General features: G+C 37.6%; 1 protein-coding gene across 2 annotated transcripts in view; it reads right to left on the bottom strand.

Annotated features, from left to right (window-relative positions):
• The window catches only part of LOC117992381 (PAS domain-containing protein cky-1-like), a 157,860-nt gene that overhangs the window by 67,375 nt on the left and 64,196 nt on the right, over positions 1–26,289 (bottom strand). For both annotated transcript variants that reach the window (XM_034980062.2, XM_069505903.1), the window contains exons 4-5: positions 10,288–10,349; positions 7,313–7,402 (exon numbers count right to left, since the gene is read on the bottom strand). In XM_034980062.2, coding sequence (XP_034835953.1) covers positions 7,313–7,402; positions 10,288–10,349 — 152 coding nt within the window. The remainder of the gene's footprint in view (positions 1–7,312; positions 7,403–10,287; positions 10,350–26,289) is intronic.

Below are 26,289 nucleotides of genomic sequence, written 5' to 3'. Positions count from 1 at the left end.
TGACCTTGGATTAGAATCTGGGGCCTCGGGATCCTTAGCTAAATAAGCTAGCCAGGAGACCAATGAGACAATTACAGCCACTTAATATGGAACAGCTATACCAAACAAACATCGTGTTCTATGAAGCATTATCAAAATTACACAGTACCTACTACTTACCTACCTATGACAATGGACACCAAATTGTAAGCAAATTCGATTTTTTTTCCAGGATGTTTTTGTTCGGAAGACCCGTCTTATCTAGTGCATAGTAGGACTACATAGAGGTCGTTGGTTAGAGAAGTCACTCCAAGAATGTTAAGTATTTTGAGATTATGGCAACGTGGTGGCAACCCTACGTGACGTGTTGTCAAAACGCCCCGCCCACCTGTCGCGTGCGCTCCATAACGCGCAATGTCGCCCACGTGGAATAGATCTACACTGAAAATTGAAACAAATAGGAAGAGAATAGATAAAATAAAGCCTTCTAGCATTGCGTGACCTACATCCGTGCTTATGTAACGCATTGACTTAAATAGTCCGTACATCGTGAAAAAATAAACTAGGTACTTAAGTCACGGATAAGCGTTACGCGGGACGGTTACACGTTACAATAGTACACGATTAGTCGTGACTTTTCAAGTTCGAGTTTTTAAGGTCCAAGTCTATGTTTATTCAGGGCGTCTAGCGCCCTCTTACAGTCGGGCGCTAATATACATTGTATTACATCCTCGAAATATCTTCACACAGACCACCAATCGGGCGTCTACTTCGTCGCGAACTTATGCGATCACCAGCACCAGTGCAACTTGCTGGTGAAGATTTGACAATATCTCCGCCGTATACGACGGCAAGCCCATCGCCCATAGTGCGGAGACGCTGCAGGACTCTGGACCCGACACACACCCAAAATTTCAAGGCCCTAAGTCAAGAAGGCAGACTTTAGCCGACACACAGCTTAAGGAACGTTACCGGGGAATGGTTCTTCCCCGTGCCATACCTGGGCAAGAAGACCGTGCCTCGTCTTGACTTAGGTCTAACGGAGAAGACCCCGCTGCGGTTTGTTTCATTTATTTATTTCATTTATTATTCATGCATTTCAATATTTTTTATTTCAATATTGAAACCCCGTTGGGGCACAGCAATTTTAGCAGGGAGACGGAGGTTATTAATCGTCAAAGTAGTTTCAGTATATCAATTTCAGCCGTGTGTCAAAGTACAAAAGTTAACAAAGAGACTCGGCTCTACTCCGTTTGCATTGGCTCACTCGGCGTTTTAGCTCAGAATCAACCTTCTCCAGCACGCACCACTGTACATACACCACTATGCATACATTTATGCTATTATTTTCGCTATACCCTCAAGCGCGGGCGGCTTTGCGCATTATGGAGCGCGCGCGACAGGTGGGCGGAACTGTGTGAGGTTACGTCAGCTAGGGTCACCATCACTTGTATGACCACACATTAACATTGTTTTATTTGCTTTTTAATTGTTTTGAATAAACCTCAAACCTAAAAGACTCGCGCTCTCTAAGTTGTTCAGCATGCTATGGAAACAGTTTGGAATTTATTTGATGGACAAGTCTGAAACGAAGACATTCGCCAAAGAATAAAAGTAAGCGACAGCTCTTATGGCTAGCACGTTGAAGTGGGCTGGTCATGTGTGTTAGAGGACCGATGGACGTCGGAGTTGAAAAGTTCTTGAGTGGAGACCATGACTTGTCAAACAGATTGCTACCCACTGGCTCCCCGTCCCCAGCAAGGAGTAACGACGATAGCCGTACAAAAAGTGAAAGATAGAGCAAGTGGGCGCTTCTTAAAAGGGGTTTAAGTCTTGCAGTGGATGCAAATAGCTCAACCAAAATTTTTAAAAAAATTTGGCTACTCGTTTTATCGGAGATATTTTCTAGAGTCTTCCTTGCGTTACTTGATCATCACAAGCCCTACACCCATTGGAAAAATTACGAAAAAGGTGCAATATATGAAAGTCTGTCTAAATAATATATAAAACGAAAAGGTGACTGACTGACTGACTGATATATCAACGCATAGCTCAAACTACTGGACGGATCGGGCTAAACTTTGGCATGCAGATAGCTATTATGACGTAGGCATAGAAAGGATTTTTGAAAATTCAACCCCCTAAAGGGGTGAAATAGGGGTTCGAAAGTGTTGTCCACGCGGACGAAGTTGCGAGCATAAGCTTGTATTGTAATAAATTAAATAAATCCAACTTATAATATGTAATACAAATACAATCAAAGCCCCGAATGTATCGACGTCCAAAATACACAATAAATCAACGTTACACAAACATTAATTTGTAACACAATTACGGGCGTTGCTTTCGTCGGATCATTAATCTGTATATCCGGAGGCTTGTTTGTTCGTTTGTATGTCTGTGTTATAGCTTACAAGGGCTATGTGACTGGCTTGTTGTGTATTGTAATAATATGTTAATCAACCAATTAAAAGATTTGTGAATGTAATAATGGATGTCCTAAAATTTATTCATTTTTTAATGTTTAAATTTTATAATATTGAGAATGCTTAAATGTGTCTGTTTGTTGCTGTATCTATCTGCTAGCTTTTCGCGGCCCATCAGTTTGACCGATTTCGATAAAATTTGGAACAAAGTTAGCTTGAATACCGAGAATTGACATGGCTATTTTTTATCCCGTCAAATCAAAGAGTTCCCGCGGGATTTTAAAACCCTAAACCCCACATTGAAGTGGATTTAGTTTTCAAAATCCTGTGGGGACTCTTTAGGGATTTTCTACTATAAAAAGTAGCCTATGATATTCTCCAAATCTAAATCCATACAAAAAATCAAATCGATCCGTTGCTCTTTTCGTTGCGGCGTGATTGAAGGAAACATACATTCGCATTTATAATATCTAGGATTCGTACTTATACATTACATTCCAGATTTTAATTCCGTTACATCTCCAAGAGCTAGTAAGTATTAATTTTAAAATTTTCAACAAACAAGAAATGATCTAGACCAATCATCGGTATCGAACCATCTAAATGATCTAACGGGCTCCACTGAGATTACAATACTGCGGAATCAATTGAAAATAACGAAATACCGAACGAACTAAGATGTGAAGATAACTTTCAATGGGCCCACCGTAGACGCTGATGTTAAAGTAAACATATTTTGAACGTTAAAGGTTTCGATCATGTGTTGAGAGGGTACTGCATTGTCGGGAAAGGGCAAATGTGATGCATAAAGGGCGTTCTATTTTCTTTCTGACCTCATTTTACTTCTTTGTGATGCACTTTGTATAATATAGTGTAAAGAGCCGTATAGAGTACTTTGTACGAGTGCACTCTTACTCAACAGTTTAGTAATATTCATCTGTAGACCGTAGTTTTTTAGGGTTCCGTACCTCAAAAGGAAAAACGGAACCCTTATAGGATCACTTTGTTGTCTGTCTGTCTGTTAATAATGTAAATTAAATTGTGGTCATAAATGAATAATTAGTATTTTAAATTTTTAAAGTAAGATAATTATATCAAGTGGGGTATCATATGAAAGGGCTTTACTTGTGCATTCTAAAACAGATTTTTATTTATTTTTATGCATCATAGTTTTTGAATTATCGTGCAAAATGTCGAAAAAATACCACTGTAATACGGAACCCTCGGTGCGCGAACCTGTTTCGCACTTGGCCGGTTTTTTAATTCATAGATTAGCGCTTGGCTGCAAGATAGATAAAATAAGATTCTAAAAAAAAAACACACACGCCAGCCATTCGATTATACGATATCAGAAGAAATAAAATTATATTCCATGGATTGCAGTTTTGCGTGACGTAGACTAGCATAGAGCAGGTGGTACGTAATTTCATTGATACTTATTGTAATATCAGTGATAACATCTAAATTACTCTCTGACACGTAATAACATGAGGTGTGAAACAACAATACATAGAGATAATAACCAAAAATAGCGATAAATACAGGTCTTGATAAGGAAACAGACGAACCTTTAGAAATACAAAAGAGTTACACAAGAATGATAAATTTGTATCGCCGCGGGCGTAGGCTACGCCTGCAAGTGTGACCACTTTCAAAAGGCCTTCCCTGCCGCTTGAATTATAAGAAATTTCAGTACAAATTGGGGGAGGAGTGTTAAATTTGGAGATCACTTTTGGGTGGTCGGTTTAATAACAAAGGTATTAATGATTTACATCAATAAATCGGCACGGTTAGCGACGAAAGAGCATTGTGGCTATCATTACATTGTTCCGTTTGCATATTGAATTGCCTTCTATTGTTTATTGGTTCCAAGGCTGCTCGGTTGCTACGTGTGTGTTCTAGGGCTCGGAGAAAGTGCTCGAAGGGTGCAATTATATCTGTTACCTTATTTATTAATTTTCCTTAATCTCTCGGTAGTTTATGCACCCCTTGTACCTACTTAGTTGCATGAAATTTTCCTTAAACACAGAATTGTTTTTGTTCCATTTTAAGAGAAGTTTTCCTTGCGTACTCCTCAACGCTCCATACAAATGTAGTTTGATTCTTATTTAAATATTAAGATTCTAACCAGTCAACCTCGATGAAATATTATAAACATGTTCAAGAACCTGTGTCTGTGGTTTGCCATATTAATGTAAAAATATCTACATTTTAAAGACACACAGGTTTAAAGATTTGTATGTTGGAGAGAGCTGTGCTTGGAGATTCTCTACGTGATCAAATCAGAAATGAGGAGATCCGTCGGAGAACTAGAGTAACCGATATAGCTCAACGGGTTGCGAAGCTGAAGTGGCAATGGGCAGGGCACATAGTTCGGAAAACCGATAGACGTTGGGATCCCAAGATGCTGGAATGGCGACCTCACACCGGAAGACGCAGCGTTGCGAGTCGTCTAATATCGCTGGTGCCCCACCAGGTGGACCAACGACATTAGACGACTCGCAGGGAGCCCCTGGATTCATACGGCGCAAGACCGTCGCGTGTGAAAGTCCCTTCAAGAGACCTTTGTCAAGCAGTGGACGTCTATCGGTTAATGATGATGGTGATGATGTAAGTACTTGAGCCCGCGTAGCTTTGAAATAAAATATTTTAACGAAAATCTGCAAAACATTGAGTTTGATTGGTTAGTATTTAAATGAGAGCTAAATTACAAATTAGGTACGATAAACTCTTCTGAATTGATTTTTCTTCCTAAATATTTCATGCAATTTATGAGCACGCATTTGTATAAAAAATTGCACGTGTTATTTTATTTTGCATAGCGGATATAAAATTGTAAAGAAAGTATACTTAGGCACTATTAAAAAGGCATTTTGATCTCAATATATCTCGAGTATCGTCGATATTCCCACGATCCCGTTCTTATGAGACTGGTAATGTAATGATCGATACCAATCATTATTACTTTCCTAGAACTAAATTTCAACCCTAACTAGAACTTCACAAGACATATTTTACAACAAAGTTCTCTACATCTCCTAAGCAATATTTTATTGTTATTTCGCAATTAAGATTAATGATAAGATTTTAGAGGTAATAAGTACTTAATCCAAACATCTAGTTAAAAACAATGCTGCGTTTTTAAAATAGAAAATTATTGAGTGGGCGGGAGCTATTAGAAAATATTTATATTACCCGTAATTGAGTGAAATTAAAAATGATGTTTCATTTCATTACGGATAATGATCGCCTCGGGTTTTTAATTAATATAGATTTGAGCCTGTAATGAAATTATCTGTTGCTTTTATAGTTTTTATAATCACTCATAGAATATATTTTTGGTTTGAACCGTTTAGGTAGGTATGTCCGATGATATTTTCAACAATAATATAGCAAAGACGGACTATTTAGTAAGTAAATTATAAGAATGAGATGACGAAGAACAAGATAACAAAACTTTTGATTTTTAACCCTTAAAATGAGTGCTCCGTTGAAATCAACTGAAATAAAGGACGTACGGAACCCTACAAATTCTAAGTTTTAATAGGACGACGTAGATAGAGACACCCAATACAGATATTTAAGTAATATATCAATCGGTAGACTCGGAGTAAATTGGTTGTGACAGACAGACACACACAAGAGTGATCCGAAAAGATTTCGTATCACTCTTGTGTGTTCCGTTTCGTCATTCAGACGTACGGAACCCTAAAAATGAGTGCTCCGCTTTTCCCGTTGAAATCAACCTTTTCACCGAATCACCTGTAAACAATAAAGCGTCCGTCGGAGATTTATTCACATCAGATAAGGTCGAGGAACATCAATCCGACAGTTATCTCATGACATCTGACAAACCGTTACAATCACAACAGAATTGCGAAGCCGATTGACCGAAAAGATCGAGCGATCTTAAAAAGGAATAGTCCAAAGATACATTTTGGTTTGGTGCTTCCTTTTAAGACTTGTTGCTATGTTATTGTAGGTTGATAGAGCTTAGATGTTGTAGCTGTGACCAGGGCCGTCTTTAACCGGGGGTTCAAGGGGTTCGGTGCACCCGGGCGCAGAGTCCTAGGGGGCGCAAGGCAACCGCCTTCAATTTCAATAGGTACCTACCACGCTGACACCACGCGAGTGGAGCCGCGGGCACAGCCAGTGGCGTAACAATAGGGTGACAAGCCGGGCGAAATGGCCCAACGTACCAAGGGACCTACAGCCCTCGAGGGCTCGGGGCTGAAATCAGGGGGCCCAGGGGGTGCATCTTAGTTCCTAGATTTAATTTTTAAGGCGCCGTGGGGGGCGCAGGCTAACTTTCCCACCCCGGCGCCGAATATGCTTAAGCCGGCCCTGGCTGTGACCCCAAATAGTACTCGATAGCGGCTCGACTCCGTAAATTAATCACATTGGTTTATTGTTCGCCGCGCTACACTACTCTGATACAGGTAGATTGATTTTTATTCTACTTTTTATATTTTATGCATTGAAATAAGTGCATAGTAGGTATAGTACGCGACAGGTCGAGATGGCAATCGGGGAGGGAACGTCCCGCACAGTCCCCGCGCTAAGACGGTGCGGGCGAGCACGGTTGACGTGCGGGTGTGTAGGGCGTCCCCGGCCTCATACCCCGATTGCCATCCCATCCTGTCGCGTACTATAACTCTACTACGGTTTCTTACGAATCCCGTGGGAACTCTTTAATTATAAGTAAGAAGAAGAAGAAGAAGAAAACGTTTTTATTTGATCACTACATTACAATGAACACTACAATAAACCTTAAAACTAATTTAATTAATCTACACTACACAATTATACTTATAGGTACAAATATACTAATGAAGTGAATCGTGGCTACCTTTCCCGGGAGGTAAGCTATCTCTGTACCGTTCGTAAACATCAAATAAAGAACTTACCATGGAATGTCCTAGATATTCCGCCGCGTTGTCTGATATGTAGAGGAGTTTTCCGTTCTGCGTCATCATCATCAGGAATCCGTTTAAGGCCTGAGAAAAAAAGACATTCCTTACATTAGTTAATAATACCTCATACTCATACTCATACAATACTCTACACCCCGTCTGATGCATCCTGAAAACATCGATTCTTAGAAACTGTAATTTTTGACGACTTGTAGATTGCCGAGGGGTGATTAGCCTGATACAGTGCGACAAGGCTATCTTGGCGCGTGCCGAAAATCTGAACTAACGTTGCCGTCAAGTGTCCCCTTTGTTCTCCAACAGTCTACGCCTTTGTTCTCAGACAGCGCCCCCTTGTCAATGTCATTTAAGTACTAACAGATCCTTGTCGCACTGTAGTTAAGACGTTGGCCGCCTATTCAGGGGTCCGGGGATCGATCCCGCGCACTCATGTCTAATTTGTCGGAGTTAGAGTTACTTATGTGCATTTTAAGAAATTAATGAGAATTCGCACTTTTCAAGTCACTACAGCCAACCCCTTTTTAGTCTTGTTCTTAGAGTAGACCCGTACTCAGTACTGAATCTAGGCTTGGTTAACTATGATGATGATTAATTACGGAATTCATAACTAAATCTGTTCAGGTGATGACGCTCCAGAATTATGTCTTGATCGCCCTACCAGCAAAATTGTAACGCCCAGGCATTAAGCGTTCCGGTGCGATACCACCTTTATGTATAGGTAACGTCCTATAAACTGTCATACAGCCGTAGTCAAAGTCGCTTAATCATTACTTAAGTTTAGTTAAAACGAGACAGAGCTATATCTCTCACATAAATCTGTCTCGTTTTAACTCAATCTTAAGTAACGTATCGTCTCTGAGTACGGCTGATACCTCTTATAGATTAATGTGTTTCCACCTTAGACTGTAAGTCACTTAGATACCATCAAGTGAGATCGCAGTCAAGCGCTAACTTGTTGACTCGACCAATTGATTTTTAAGTAAACAAATCGTCTGGTGAATTAAACGACAGACCATTTAGAAAATTTTGGAACAATAGGGCTTATTTTAATAAAATGAGTTAGGTAATTAATAACAATTTACAACTTGTAAATAAATCTTATTTCAGATGGATACAATAAGTAACAATCAAATATTCAAATGCCAGGTTTCACTTTCATAATACTAGAAACGATATAAGCATTGTGAGGTTGCCAGCGTAATAAACAACTTAAGTAAAGGCTATTTCAGAATGCAATTATTTAATTTTTAAATATATCCTGCTGTCAGACAGTCGCATGGACGGACGGACGGGTTGTCAGCGGAGGCTTAGTACGGGTCCCGTAGGCACCCTTCGAGTACGGAGCCTAAAAAATTGAGTGATTTAAAAGTTGATTTATGATGAAATCTTATAAAAAAAACTAGCTTATGCTCGCGACTTCGTCCGCGTGGACTACATTAATTTCAAACCCTTATTTTACCTCCTTAGGCATTTTATTTAAAAAAGCAAATTGTTAGCGGATGTCTACGTCATAATAGTTATCTGCATGCCAAATTTCAGCCCGATCCGTCTAGTAGTTTGAGCTGTGCGTTGATAGATCAGTCACTCACTCAGTCAGTCAGTTACCTTTTCGTTTTATATATTTAGATTAGATTATTATGAACAAGCCTTTACTGTTCTAGTTACAGTGCGACCGCGATCTATCTGAGTTATGGGGCGCATACATTTAATACAATTGCGTCGCCAATCCCAACGGATCGCAGACTAGGATCCTTATCCTTGTGAGCAATAAGGCCGCCTTTGCATACAATTATTTTTTTAGTTTTAGTTTCTGTAATATGTAGTTATGTAATATTTTTTGTGTGCAATAAAGTATTTCTATCTATCTATCTATCCTTGTTCATATCATTAGAAGACATTATTGTTAGTTGTTACCTACTTATACATATACCCTAGATTAAATTCTCAGTTCTTTTAACTTTATATAATTATAATATCTCTCACTCGGCTTTACTCACGTGTTTAGTCGACGTTAGCCCGACTAGTTTCGAACCCTTCCGGGGTCCTTTTTCACAGACTCAGTTCGCGCACGCGTCGCGGTTTAGACGGCCTCCTACTGAGTCCGTGTGAAAAAGGACCCCGGAAGGGTTCGAAACTAGTCGAGCTAACGTTGACTAAACACGTGAGTAAAGCCGGATGTGAGATATGTATAATGGAAACCACTCACGATAGTTTAAACGCTAAAATAACACTTAGATATAAGTTTGCAGTCTAAGATGGAAGGGCTACTCTGAAAAGGGCCACATTCAGGCTTTAAAGTAGATAGGTACATCATCAACATCACCATCATGATGAACCCATCACCGGCTTACTACTGAGCACAGGTCTCCTCCTAAAATGAGAAGGATTTCGGCCATAGTCGCCACGCAGCAGGCCCACTGCGGATGGAAAGACTCGCACCTTTGAGAATATTATGGAGGCATGCAGGTTTCCTCACAATGTTTTGTAGGTAAGCACATTACATACTAGGTACTAAACCACATGCGATACTTACTTAAATTTAAAAGCATACATTTTCCACTAAAATAACTTCAAACAATTGTAAAGTAAAGGAAAGAAGAAATCTTAAAAAGACAAAGAAAAACAGTGCAGTTACTGTGTTTCCCACGCTGCATTGTATTATAAATTGGTGTACCTTATCATTCACCATCTTGCTCACACAAACGGACTTATTTACAAAGTGAAAAGAGACGGAATCATAAAAGATTCATTTCGATTCGAGTAAACTGCATATTAAATGGGCGTGGCCTTTGAAACCCCTTATTAACATCGATTCAGTATTATTTAACTTAAGTTTGGTGTAATTTTTCATAGTAGACTAATCAAAGAGAGGATTGTACCAATCCGTGTCGCACAGACGAGCAAAGTTTCTTCAATGATTTAAGTTTTCAAAAAAAAAAAATTAAACTCGCCTTAGAGAATCCGAAGTTAGGCGCAGTAGATGCCTGTTGGTTGATCTCAAAGCGTTTGAAAACTGTGAACAAAATACAACATTTATTAGGAAATAAAAAGAGACCAACTTAGAATAACATGCAAAAACCATGTTCCGTGTATTTTTTAAAGAATAAGTATAAAATATAACTGAATAATTTTAATTGCTCAAAACACACATAATTTAGAAAAGTTGGAAGTGCATGACCGGGATCGAACCCTCGACCACCCAGAATAGGAGACCCACGCGACATCTTAACCACTAGATTATCACATAGATGTCTTTCCCCGGTATGCAAGCTATCTCTGTACCAAATTTCGTCAAAATCGGTTGAACGGACACACAGGCAGACAGACAGACACATTTTCATATTTATAATATTAGTATGGATGTTGAAACGCATTCGTTTCACGGTACTTTCTAAGCACATACTCTTATCCTAACGACGCGGATTTCATCTCGATTCCATGCGAAAGCGATATCAAACCATTATCAAACGTACAAATTACACGTGCACCGTGTATTGTCATTAACTTTCTTTACACTAGACGATAGCTATACGACAAGAGCTATACGATATCTATGGTATTAGACAGCGACAAACCTAGGCTTTTCTCCATCTTTTTGCCAAGTCATGACCTAAAAATCAAAATTTATTTTACTAACGGTACCTCAGCTAGAGGGCAGTTGCTACGTTACTGGAGGGGCTGTTATGTAATATATTTTAAGCGTTTCAAAATGTTTATTGTTGGCTCTTCACCATCTGTCAAAAATGGACCATCTTCTATTAAATGTTTAATGTAAAATCGATGTAAAACTTTTTATAATCGCTAAGTCCATTCTAGCTATTAATAGTAGCAACCTATAAAAGAAAATACCAATCTTTTATTAGTACATAAAAAAATTGCAAATTGGTCCAGAAATCTCGGAGACTATAGCTATATAGAAAAGAACGCATTACATTGATAACCTCCTCCTTTTTGGAAGTCGGTTAAAAGTTGAAAGTAGATATATATTTGTAATATACACACATTTGATGCGCAGGTGTACAAAAGAGTTTGAAAAAACAAGGAACACCCAGGAAGGATTCATCATCATCTCAACCCATCGCCGCGCCGGCCCACTATTGAGCACGGGTGCCTTTCAAAATGAGAAGGGGTTAGGCAATAGTCTATCATGATGGCTAAGTGCGAATCGGCACAAGTAAACATAATTGAAGATCAAAAAATCGACAAGCTTATTATCATTCATCATGCAGATTGCAAGTCGTATCGATATGGTGTCAAAATCGTTTGCTGTAAAAGCAGTCGTTTAGCGAGAGATTACACACCTACACCGAGTCTCCATAAAACAGTTAATATACACATAATGCTCGCATGCAAGTTGCAAGAAACTATAGCGTTGCCGTTTGCCGTTCAAAGTGAAATGCCGTTTGTAATGATGCTGTATGTTACGTGTGAATCTGAATTAGTAATTAGGTTTCTACCTTCTATCCACTTGTCTGTCTATGTTTCCACTTATGTGTCTATACTTTTATCAAGACACTGATTACTTATTATTATAGACTAGCAAGATATATTATAGATAGTTAGCCTCCTCTTCGGAGGGTCAGGGGTTCGATCCCGGGCACGCACCTTAAACTTTTTAGTAGGTAGGATGCCGTGTAGAAACCAAAGTCGTAATAAAAACTGCCATACCCCTTCAAGGTTAGGCCTCTTCCATCTTAGATGGCATCATCACTTACCACCAGGTGAGATTGCAGTCAAGGACTAACTTGTATCTGAATAAAATAAATAATAAAGTTATGTGCAATTTAAGCAATTATATTATATCACTTGCTTTAACGGTGATGGAAACCGTTCTGAGGAAACCTGCATGCCTGAGACTTCTCCATAATGTTCTCAAAGGTGTGTGAAGTCTGCCAACGCTCAGCCCAAACTCTTAGACTTAAAAAGCTGAAATTTTGCACAGAGGATCCTTTTATAATATATACAAGGAATAAAGCACAATTTTTCCAAATTCCCATGGGATAGGAAACAAAAAGGATTTATATTTTCGCACAGCGAATTCGCAGTCGGTTGCTAGTAGGTACCTACCTATAAGATTTCGTTTTCAACTTTTATTTTCTAACTGTACACTCAAGAATTTCGTGAAAGGATATTGTAATTGAGAATTGTTAGGTATTCGTTAAACGGCTGTTGAAAGATGCGGTTAGGTTGCGCAACTGATTGATTGTGGTTCATGATAGGTACCATAGTATATACTATACTACTACTATACCTACTATAATATATATTACCTATACCTGAAAAGAATAACCAGAACGCTAGCAAAAACTTAGCATTATTGTTATACTACCTACCTAAACACAATCCAATACCAATAACCATTTGCCTCATTTTGTAGTTTTAGTGATTTAGTATTTTTCGAATTTGCAATGTAGGTATAGCGTGCAAAACTCGGGTCAATGCCCTGCCTACGACGCGGCATTGACTCCGAGTGGTCTGCTCACGCAACGTTCGTTGACTTCTAGCGTCAGATGTTTTATTTGAAATATATCGTAAACTTTTACAAATTTTTATTTTTTTCTTCACGTTTTTTTGTGGTATCATATCAGCAATCATCAGTAGTGTCTCCTGTCTTCGTTTTTGCCAGCGTTCTGGTTACACCCTGTATACCTATTAGGTATTATCTTAAGTTTCTTAGAATAAATAGCATTCAGAAGTATCATTATCTTCATCAACCTATCGCTGGCGCGGATCTTCTCTCAGTAAGAGGCAAGTGACATTAATTAATAACTGCGAACAGTAAGGGTGAGATCTATAGAGCGCACTCTGACTTAGCTTAGACTCAAGACAGAGTTAAAACGAGACAGAGCCCTATATCTCTCACATAAATCTGTCTCGTTTTAATTCAATCTTAAGTCTAAGCAAAGTCAAAGTGCGCTTTATAGATTTCACCCTCAGAGTTGTGTGCCTACCCGGGCTGTGCGGGTGTGCAGGGCGTCCTCATCCCGATTGCCATCTCGACCTGTCACGAACTATAGTTAAACCTATATTAAGGTTAATTTTAATTATATTTTGCAATCACCTATTAACTACAATAATGACTTTCGCAAGAGCACGTACGTATGCAGCCAAAATTGGTAAATTAAAGATCTTTGAATTTGAATAATTTATTTTTAGCACTCTACTAATGAGGCGCAAAAGGGCAGCGACGTAAAAAACCCCATTATACCAATGACATGCAATTACCTTGCGTAACACGTTTAACATCAATCATAATTTGTTATCTGCGGACACCCAATTACTAAGGATAAAATCACACTAAAGACGTTTTGTCTCAGATCTTTTATCCTGTATCACTTGGGTAGATTTAAAGATAGAGATAAAGTTTGGAGAGTAATATGCATGAAGAAAGCTCGCTCTCTTAGAGTAAGGCGAAGGAAAAATCTTGCCATTACACACACTACCTGCGTAAATAAGAGCCAAAGAAAATATTTGCCCGCATTTTTTAGTTAGATTTGTCCTTAGCTTTAGCATTCTGTATGGCAACTTGGGGTATGATTATCACCAGCGGAATATTTGTAAAACCTTGGCAAACAAATTGACTGATTATTATAATATTATATTCCTCTTTAAATTCATTAGACTATTAGTTTGAAAAGATATACTCACGCGTCATTTTTAAATTAATAAATAAACTAGGAAACCTAGATATTACACATAAAACAGATTAATTAGTTAAATAAATTGCCCACTTAGTTGCTGATATTAAACATATTTTAGTGTAATATTTGAAAGACATTTAGTGTAGACTCTTGGTCTAAAGTTTACACTGTTATTTTCTATACATAAATTGGGTACACAACTTTAAGTCGTGCGACTTGTCTTTAGTTTGATTCAACACTAACGAATCACCGGCGAAATACCAAGCATTGTACAAACCTCGATGTCACTTTGACCACTTACGACAAACATTGTTACAATTAATCGATTATAATCGATACTTTCTCGGCCGGGTTGAAACATCCGATAAACAATAACCGAGCGGGCACCCGATTATATTGATAAGATATCGAATAATTCCTGGCTCTAATGGACCCGACGTGGAGTGAGGACTTTCTAAACTATCTTTTAAGGAGGATGGATTAGAATATTGATAACTTATGGGTTTACGATTTATATCGAGAGATATAAACTTGATACGGAATTGAAATCGAATTTAAATGTAACGCACCTACTATTTATATAAGTATTTCTACTTACTCCTCCACTCTACTTATAACCAACGATGTCTATGTATCTCAAAACTTAATCGATTTCACCATTTCAACTACATTTTGGCACAAATGTTAAATACACATTATGAAAAAAGTCATGGTATAATTTTTATCTCAAGATTCAACATTGAATTTCTGTTATAAATGTAGAAGAAAACCGGCTTTACTAACATATTTAGTCGACGTTAGCCCGACTAGTTTCGAACCCATCCGGGGTCAACATGATCTCAACCGCGACGCGTCAACTGAGTCCCTGTGAAAAAGGACCCAGATGGGTTCGAAACTAGTCGGGCTAATACGTGAGTAAAGCCAGTTTCTTCTACATTAATAAGAGAGGGAATATAGGTGCGCGTATGTAATCACCACACGTCCCACATAATATTAAAATAAAATAAATAAATAAATAAAAAAGCTTTTATTATTCCTTACATGCACATACTTAATTTTACTTAGTTTTTAATTTTATCTTATTATTAACATTATATTATATACTAGCTGATCCCCGCGGCTTCGCCCGCGTGGTTTTATGTTTTTAAAGATCCCGTATAGCCTATGTCACTCAGGAATAATGTAGCTTAATACTGGTGAAAGAATTTTTAAAATCGGTTCAGTAGTTCCAGAGATTACCCCCTACCTCCTCTACTACCTCTTTATAATAATATTACTAAACTCTCCCGCACGCGCACCCCCGCCTTGGTGACGCCCACTTCGCAACGGGCCGTGCAGCAGAAATCGTAATATTTTAATTTCGCCATAACTTCAAAACCAAACGTCCAATTTTAATCATTCAAAGACCAAATATTATCTCCATAAACTGTTCTTAGTGATGAAATCATTTATTTTGATAAGGATTAATAGCATGAGTAAAATAAACGCGTTTAAATGTAGTCCAAAAAAAATTCAAGATTTTTAAATAAAAAAATGGTTGCTGTGCCTCACTCGACATAGATGGGTATAGTGTGTCGCGGACTTTTTTGTAGATATTTATAAGATCTACAATTAATTAGAACATTTTATGGTTCTATCTTTTATAGTTTAGGCAGCGTACGCAAAATAAGTAACTTTTCTGGTTGATTTTTTACACCTTGTGTCCGAAAAACCCAAATATCTTACGGAACCCTATTTTTTTCCAAAATAAAATATAGCCTATGTTACTCGTGGATAATGTAGCTTTCGAATGGTGAAAGAATTTTTAAAATCGGTCCAGTAGTTTTTGAGCCTATTCAGTACAAACAAACAAACAAACAAACAAACAAACAAACAAACAAACAAACAAACAAACAAAGTTTTCCTCTTTATAATATTAGTGTAGAAGTGTAGACAACGGGCCGTGCAGCAGAAATCGTAATATTTTAATTTCGCCATAACTTCAAAACCAAACGTCCAATTTTAATCATTCAAAGACCAAATATTATCTCCATAAACTGTTCTTAGTGATGAAATCATTTATTTTGATAAGGATTAATAGCATGAGTAAAATAAACGCGTTTAAATGTAGTCCAAAAAAAATTCAAGATTTTTAAATAAAAAAATGGTTGCTGTGCCTCACTCGACATAGATGGGTATAGTGTGTCGCGGACTTTTTTGTAGATATTTATAAGATCTACAATTAATTAGAACATTTTATGGTTCTATCTTTTATAGTTTAGGCAGCGTACGCAAAATAAGTAACTTTTCTGGTTGATTTTTTACACCTTGTGTCCGAAAAACCCAAATATCTTACGGAACCCTATTTTTTTCCAAAATAAAATATAGCCTATGTTACTCGTGGATAATGTAGCTTTCGAATGGTGAAAGAATTTTAAAAATCGGTCCAGTAGTTTTTGAGCCTATTCAGTACAATCAAACAAACAAACAAACAAACAAACAAACAAACAAACAAACAAACAAAGTTTTCCTCTTTATAATATTAGTGTAGATATATACAATTACTTTTAATTTTTTCTTATTATTATAAATTATTTATTTATTTAAGTATGTAGTTATTTACAATTGCAGGTGCTACCTGGCTTGGACCCACTCACGAAATCTCTTATATATATTTTTTACATATATATACATTTAATAGTTTACATATAGTTATGTTTTTAGTAGGTAATTAGTAGGTGATTATATTCTTTCTTGTAAGGACCGCCTTATGCGGTAAAAGCCTCCTCCAAGACTTTCCATCTGACCCGATCTCTAGCCAGCCTTGTCCAGACTCTCCCTGCTACCTTTACAATGGCATCATCCCATCTAGTAAATGGTCTGCCTCGTTTCCTTTTCCTTCCAAGTGGGTACCAGTTGGTTGTTATTTTTGTCCATCTATCGTCCTTCAGTCTTTGCAGATGGCCAGCCCAATTCCATTTGGATTTAAGTAAAATCTTTTTTATGTCTTTTGCTTGGGTGCGGTGTCTTATTTCTGAATTCTTTATTCGATATTTTAGTTTGATTCCTAGATAGCTTCTCTCGATTCTTCTTTGCGTTGTTTGCATTTTGTAAAGTTGTTTCTTTGTAAGCGTCCAGGTTTGGCAGGCGTATGTTAAGCATGGAGTTAGACATACTTCCATAGCTTTCGTTTTCAATTTAATGGGAATCGTACCCTTGAATATTTCTCTCATGCTCCAATACTTCTTCCATTCACATAATATTAGGTAGAGTCAATACACGGTGAAATTTTAGTGGTTGTCTTCCCGCGGCAGAAGAATTTGCCCTTAGTATTACTATTAAAATTTTGAGTTAAACTTAAAAAATAAAAATGTTTTTGTTTTGAAATAATTAAAAAAATATCGACAACTCGAAAGTGTGAGAAACAATAGTAACTCCCTAGACGTAACGTGAATAGTAGGTAGGTACATTCACTCAAACCGCGCTGCCAATAAAGTAAAGAAGTTTAGAGAAAAATAAGCTCTCGCGCGTAGTGATACGGTATAAACTAACCTGCACGCACGCGGTATCACTATTGGTTCGAGGTCTCATTCGATTTTTGTTTTTCTTGATTGTAAATTTATCATTTTTGTCTCTAATAATTTTTTATATTTATAAATTGATTGTGACACCACGACAAAATCATTTCGCTTCGGGAAAACAACCATTAAAATTTCAGCGTGTATAAATAGCCCTAACTGAGCTCTAACTGATTTTAATGTGGACTATTCGTCTCGCTAAGCAGCAACTCGTGCACGTTCTGTGGGTAACTTACCTTAAGTGTCTTGTTACTTTGAACACTCTGATGACTTTGTAAGAGGAAAAGCACTTGCTAAAATAAATTAACAAGTAATAATGACTTTTCCGGTCATCACTGCGAAGAATATTTCTCTCATTAGTTGGTAACTAGCCGGTCGAAAATATGGGATTTTTAATCTATACTGTACCTATACAAAACTGCAAAACGCACTGCATATTATATAAAATGAAAAGTTGACTGACTGACTGACTGATCCTTATCAAACCTATAACTCAAAGTACTGGACGCATCGGGCTGAAATATGGCATGCAGATAGCTATTATCACGTAGACATCCTCTAAAAAAGGATTTTTGAAAATTCAACTCCTAAGGGGGTAAAATAGGGGGTTGAAATTTGTGTAGTCCACAAGGATGAAGTCGCGGGCATAGCCTATTTATCAATAGAATCAAATTAGTAAACAATAAAAAGTAGGTAGGTACGTACGTAAGAAGTACATTTTGTTTAGAAGGATCTCGATTCAAGACTAAAATAAAGTTAGTAAATCCATACTATAATATTGTAAATGCGAAAGTGTGTCTATCTGTCTGTCTACTAGCCTTTCACGGCCCATCCGTTCAACCGATTTCGACGAAATTTGGTACAGAGATAGCTTGCATCCCGGGGAAGGACATAGGTCTTTTTATCCCGGAAAATCAAAGAGTTCCCACGGGATTTTGAAAACCTAAATCAAAGCGGACGAAGTCGCGGGCATCATCTAGTTACTTATTAAACCAATTTGTCAATACCAAAAGAGATCAGTCAGCGTACGTAATCAAACTAAATATTTCTCCACGTACAAATATTTTAATAGAATTGTAAATGAAAGTTGATATAAAACCCTCTTCGTCATGGCTCGGTTAATTAATTAAGCCGGCATGGTATCGTTTTTGAAATGGCCGCTAATCTATCTAAGTACCGACCATTTAGAGCCCGGAGAATTGACGATCTTTGCTTTTTAAATACGTAAGCCTGGCTCCACATTTGTATCATTAATCTTTAATCTATAAATAAATAAAAGGAAAAGGTGTCTGACTGACTGACTGATCTATCAACGCACAGCTCAAACTACTGAACGGATCGGGCTGCAATTTTGCATGCAATTAGCAATTAATAATATGACGTCCGCTAAGAAAGAATTTTTGAAAATTTAACCCCTAACCGGTGAAATAGGGATTTGAAATTTGTGTAGTCCACGCGGACGAAGTCGCGAGCACAAGCTAGTCCATACTAATATTATAAATGCGAAAGTGTGTCTGTCTGTCTGCTAGCTTTTCAGGGCCTAACAGTTTAACCGATTTTGATGAAATTTGGTACAGAGTTACTTACGTCCCGGGGGACATAGGCTACTTTTTACCCCGGAATATCAAGGTACAGATGCGTGCCCGGGATCGAAGCCCGGACTCCGCTAATAAGAAGCCGTCTTAACCACTAGCGAACGCCGTTTTTTGCCCATTAATTACTCCAATGAATTCTAACTACTTACCGATCACACTACCTACGCGCCGCATCGAAACGATAGGCACCAAAATGATATAGGTACAGATGTGGAAACAGCTTATAAGTTTTATGGTAATTATTATCTGAGGTAATGGTGATGATGTTCATTTATTTAATTTATGTTTTCGCTTACTTTTGTGGACGTTAATTCTTTAAATAATTACATTTATCTTATCAATATTTACAACGATATCAGTTATGTAAGTATGCAGCTAGCAGTAGGTACATATGAAAAATTGTACCTATAAATTCCTTCCACTCATTGATTGGTTTTCGTATCTTTTGATTTAAGTAATTATTATATAGAAGCGGTGATAACCTAGTGGTTAAGACGTTGGTTTTCTATTCAGCAGGTCGGGGACTCGATCCTGTGCAAACACTTATAATTTAAAATCATCGCATTAATCGTGGTACGAACCTGTAATTTACATATATTATAACATTGAAATAACAATCTGGCAATAATGATGAGGGGTAATAGATTGGCGTGGTATGGGCATATAATGCGAAGGGAAGAAAGCCTTCACTACAGTCACTAGAAGAATGCTAAGTACGCATGTGGAATGAAAAAAGAGGAGAGGACGACCAAAGAAAAGGTGGATAGACTGCGTGAAAGAGGATATGCGTGAAAAAGGGGTGGATAATACCTACGTTGACAAATGACAGAAGAGAGTGGAAGAAGAAAACATGTTGTGCCGACCCAAAGTGAAATAACAATGTCACAGCCCTAGCTAAATAGCATTAAAAATGAGCTGAAAACGGCGCGGGCGCGGCCAATCACACATAGTGGCGGGTGGCGACAGAAATAACCGGCCGCGATTGACGAGATACATACCATTATGGGCTAACGAACATCTCAATTTAGCTAACCACCTGCCTTGCGCTCGCTTTAAATAAACCTACTATTCCTAGGGGTGCTTCTCCATTGCCACGTACGACACGAAAATCTAATCGAAATGTCTGCCTAAAAATCGGGGAAGGGATAGGAAAAAATAATACCACCAAACAAATTGACCAAAGGTATCGATCGAGTAACGATTTTTGATGAACTTTGGGGATGCGAGAGGATTTCTACCGCTCGGAAACACGTGATTGATTCATTGTGATTGAATTACTTGCCTTGCGCCTACTATTCTTAATGGTTTCTCGATTGCTGTTTGACGATACGAAAATAGCGCTGAAATAACTGTAAAGTAATCAGCTCGTTTTGCTAAGAATCACTGTTTACAAATAGTGCAACCGGTTGCAAGTTTAGAAATGATCTTTAGCAGCAAAAATATTATGCCTTTATCATGATGATATTGATATTGCCAATTGCCAACCAAAAAGTGCTATTGGCAAAGCAGCGGGGAAAGTGACCAAACATAGATTATAGCAACACATAGTGGGTAGTAGTCGGAACGATTCAGAATCGATAATGACTGATCTTGTTTCTAGGGTCTAGACTCACTACCGCAATGCAAATTCATATCGCTTAGAAAAAAATATAAATTTGCGCTGCAAAGTTTTTTTCTGCCCGAAAGAACCATCCTATGGTGACGTGAATCTCGTCGTAAATTTTTTCGAAGGCATCGTCAATTCGCGGTATTCAATTTCGCTTCTTAGATTTCTGCCTACATTTTTTCTCAATAAACTCAATGTTTCATTTTACAATGTCGTGGTGTAGTGAAAACAAACCTTGCGGAATTTGGCGAGATGTTAGTATTTTAACCAGTTCTCATATGGAGAAATCTTCGCGGACTGATTTACTTTTCAATTGCCTTGCGAAAATTGATAATGACATATAATGGCGGATTGGTCATTTTATACGTTGCAGAAAGGTAACAAATAAACAGAATCAAACAATTGTTTTACTAGTTCAAACTATTTTACTAGTATTTTGGTAGCCAAGATTAAGGCGTTCTAGAATCTGCTTTGCCAGTGGTAGTCTTGACTAAACTTATCATGAGCGCCTTGAAAAAGTTTTTTGTACACGTTTAAGAACTTTACGCTAACGGCGATAATTTTGCTACCGCATATGAATGCGTCACGTCGCGTCTGTGTGCTAAAGGCAGTAAAAATTATAAAAAACTGACCTTTTAAGTATTCGTTAATCATTAACAGAATCATTACCGAATAAGTAAATATAATTCAGTAATCAATGATCATCTCATCGATCAATCAATGCACAGGTGAAGCCCTTTCATATGATACCCCACTTGATATAGTTATCTTACTTCAAAAATTGAAAATACTAATTATTAGTTTATGACCACAATTTAATTTTTTTGTTTAATGTAACCACAAATTCACGGACAGACAGACAGACAACAAAGTGATCCTATAAGGGTTCCGTTTTTTCCTTTTGAGGTACGGAACCCTAAAAACTGACGATTTGGACTGCAACCAAAAGTCATGGCTGATTTTTGAACCTTTGTGACTCTCCTATTTCCTTATGTCAGGCTAACATTTTCAGATCAATGAATGCACACTTTTCTGCATCAAATTAACTTGCCTTGTCTTAATCTGACGCGCTCGAGTAAATCCCAAAAGCCCCCTCCCCTGCCACTACTATAGGTACGTACTAATTTACTTCAATCGAATCACCACATTAAAGAATTACAAAACAAACTCTACCTACAGTGTAACACCAGAGAAAGGTCAGATCGTTATTTAAGGCATTTACAGGGCATTTACAAAATACAAATGCCATCTTAATTACGGAGCAGAATGTCGATTACGATTTACAGGGACCTTAGTGTATCGAATTGGTAATCGTGCTAAATCTACAGATCTACCTAAAAGTCACAGTCACACACGCCCACTGTCTTGTGACCAAGCTATTTTATCAGCAACCTATTTAAATATAGGTACTAGGCAATATTCGTAAAGAATAATAGACCGACCTGTCGCGTAATAGAATACCTAAATCATATTTTTTTCATAAGCTGTTGTTAGTTTTTTAACAATTTATAAAAAAGTAAATGTGTGGTATTGTACCTACCTATTAGATTTAAGATTTTATTTCAAGTGTCTGAATTGCGTTCGTACAAAAAGCCACAACGTTCACACATGACCCAAAGTCGTACAATTAATAGGGCAATAGACTGACAGACAATGGACTTATTTAAGACCGACCCGAAAAGGAATCGCACGAACCCAAGTCGCGTGAGCACTAGGGACCATTTCTTTTGTAGTAATTGCCTATACCATTTGCATAAGCAGTGCCTCTCGGCCGCATTTTCATGGTAGGTACATGCGGTCATAGACGCTTTCTGTATAGGCAGGTACGGGTATATATGAAAATCGACATGTCTAATCGTTAAATGTGTGTGTGTGTGTATGTGTGTGAAGTAAAATAGTGGAGTTTCTATAAATTGATATGTTTTCTGACATTTTTCCAGTTTTATAACTAGCTGATACCCACGACTTCGTACGCGTGGATTTAGGTACTTAAAATCCTGTGGGAACTTTTTGATTTTCCGGGATGAAAAGTAGCCTATATCACTCTCCATGTCTTTAAATATACCTGCAAAGTGCAATCCTTTTGTATATTTTAGAAAAGGTGACTTACTGATTGACTAATCTATCAACTCACAGCTCAAACTACTGGACGGATCAGGCAGAAATTTGGCATGCAGATAGCTATTATGACGTAGACATCCGCTAAGAAAGGATTCTTGATAATTCAACCCCTAAGGGGGTGAAATAGGGGTTTGAAATTTGTGTAGTCCATGCGGACTAAGTCGCGAGTATAACCTAGTAATTCATAATAGTTAAAAGAAACTGTTGCAATAAACAAATCTCATTTTTATAGCGCATTTAAAAGCGAACATAATATACACATAGAATATTTTTATTATTTATTGATTGCTCGATTGTAAAATTACAATTAACGCGCCGTCGAATGCACTGAATCAATAGAGCGGTATGTACCATCGTCTGTAATTATCCTCCAAATTTATTGGCTTCTGAACACCTGTTGTGGAAGGTAATAAAGCGATTGTAACATGTTACAGTCAATACCTACTATACATTTTTTTATGTCTATTGTAAGCAATGGGTAACTAATTGCGCCGAGATTGTTTAGTATGACCTCTTTGTTTTTTAGGGTTCCGTACCCTCCAACAGGACCCTATTACTTTAGTACCGACAGGCGACAGCGGAGTCTTGTTTTAACAGGACTCCGCTGTCTACCAGTCTATTACGCACAACTAATTTTTACAATAATTATCTTTCCCCTTGACATTTGTTTTTAAACACTGAGTTTCATAATTTATTGATTAAAAATATTAAATTTTTAATATACCATTATTATCGATTATTAGCCTTGGTTTTACAAGATTTTGGTAAACAAGCGACTCCAGTCGCGTGTATTTAGGTGTTTAAAAAATCCGCGGAAAATTTTATTAGCTTTTTAAACACGAATAGACATTATAATTATGTGCCTTACCTATCAGAAGCTTTATTATTTCTTTGATAAGACATGTGAAAATATCATTATAACGAAAGAACCTCATAATATTCTTGCCTGGGCTTTAAATCACGATGTGATAAGCTAAGTACTAACTATTAAACTATCAAGAAAGATAAGCGTTCTTTATTGCTATTATGATTTATAACACCAAATTACTAAATACACAACGAGCAAAATGCATTTGTCCAAACAAATTAGTGCCTACAATCGAATGCTGCAGCATTGGCACTCATTCTTTTAATCGATATTATTAAAATCGATGTGAATAAATATAGGTCATTCAGCTTGTAAATCAAGTAGTTCGAAATCGATTTCAACAAGTGGCTATTAATTAAGTTGTTGTTAGATTAGAAATTAGATAGTTGGGCGGTGATCGCGATAATATAGGATCAGGTAGATAGATATTTTCTTGGAATTCAAATGTAGAGCTTTTGTAATAAAATTATTTCGCAACGGTTTAAGTAACATAAATCTATAATAGATATAACACGATATACACGCTAACTATAGGCCTCATGAAAATGCTCAGAGGCACTTAGCGGTCGATAATGAGAGCTATGCTCGGTGTTTCCCTACGTGATCAAATCAGAAACGACGAGATCCGTAAGAGAACAAGAGTAACTGATATAGCTCAATGGGTTGCGAAGCTGAAGTTACAAAAATTGGCAGGGCACATATGAGCAGTTCGAAAAACTGATAGACGTTGGGGTCCCAAGATGCTAGAATGGCAACTTTAGACCCCCCCACTAGGTGGACAGACGACATCAAACGATTCGCAAAAAGCTGCTGCGTCCAGGTGGCGCAAGATCTAAGGAACCATAGCGTCGACTTCAAAATTCGACATAAGAAAATTAAAGGAGGAGGAGGATCATTCCCATCAGTTTAGTTTGAACTGTTATCATAAATAGTTCTACACCTCAGCTCCACTGAAGGTGTGCGTTGGGCCTTATACAAACAAAGTGTTTCCAAATAAATAAATCGGTAGTTACAGATAGAGGAGGTACTATCAACGGGCTACTAAGGTCACTTAAAAAATCGCAATCACCATTGAAATATCCAATAAATCATACATATCAGTCTAAATTGCCTGTCAACGCACCACAAACAAAAATGACGGTAGAACTTGAATGAAATATGATATTTCTTTTCATTTATCCACCTATCAATAATTATTATCGTGGCCGTCGATTGAGTCATCAATTTCGATTTTGTAATCGTCAAGTCAGCCAATCCAATCAAATATGACCACTGGATTTTGACAAGGCTTTTATTTACCGTCTACGATTTTTTAAAATTATGGTTACATACAATGTTTATAAAAAGGAAAAGCTGACTGAATGACTGACTATCAACGCACAGCTCAAACTACTAGACGGATCGGGCTGTTTAACATGCAGATAACTATTATGACGTTGACATCTGCAAAGAAAAGATTTTTGAAAATTCAATTCCTAAAGGGGTAAAACAGGGGTTTGAAATTTGTGTGGTCCACCGTCCACGCGGATGAAGTGGCGAGCATAAGTTAATTATAATTCATAACACGCATAAGGTAGGGCCACGTATCTTGGAGCGAAATTTTCACACTCGCTACGCTCGCGGATCAAAAAATCCGCCGTGTCGGACCTAATTCTTTTTCTCATTCAAGAGCCTTTTGACCTAATAAACTATAATTAAATAGAGTTCAACGTCTTGACTTTTCTTAAACAATTAATAAAGTTCACATTATTGAAACTATTGTATGAAACAAAATGCCTTTATAAGTAGTCAAAAGGCGTCATAATGACCTCTTATTTGTTAAGAGTATAAAACAATTGAAAGTGAGACCCCGCATTATTTCATATAAGGTCATGTCATACACAGTAATGGCGATTGATGTATTGTGTATAGTACGCAACAGGTTGAGATGGCAATCGGGGTGGGAACGCCCCGTACACCCGCACAGCCCCCGCGCTAACCTAGTGCGGGATAGCGCGGGTGACGTTCGGATGTGCAAGCTGTCCCCCCGCCTCGTACCCCGATTGCCATCTCGACCTGTCGCGTACTATACATGTTCCGATATGACCTTGTACAGACTGTTGCGGTTGTTAGTCACTAAACGGTTAACGGATTTTGGATAATAATTTATCTGTCTTATTATTTAATCGACAAAAATATTACAAGCTAGCTGATGCCCACGACTTTACTACTTTACGACAACTGCGTGGATTTAGAGTTTTAAAAATCCCGTGGGAGCTCTTTGTTTTTCCGTGATAAAAAGTAGCCTACGTCACTTTCCAGGTCTTTAACAAACCGTTGTGAAAATTACGTTGATGTTGCGACGTGATTTGAGGACAAACCAACACATTTTCGCATAATATAGGTACAAGTGTATGCGATACAGTCATAAGTTCTGATCTATATACTATGTTAAAAGGTATACCTTTGTATAGCTACAGAACAACCTTTGTATACTCTTTGATACGTACTTACCCAAGTACAGCATTTTCAGCAGAGTGACAGCTGGTCGCTATCAAAAATTCCATGCTAAAAAACTAGGTGACC

Source organism: Maniola hyperantus, chromosome 21 (genome assembly GCF_902806685.2).
Source record: "Maniola hyperantus chromosome 21, iAphHyp1.2, whole genome shotgun sequence".
In the NCBI taxonomy this organism is placed as follows: Eukaryota; Metazoa; Arthropoda; class Insecta; order Lepidoptera; family Nymphalidae; genus Maniola; species Maniola hyperantus.
This window is presented reverse-complemented; position numbering and strand designations above follow the sequence as displayed.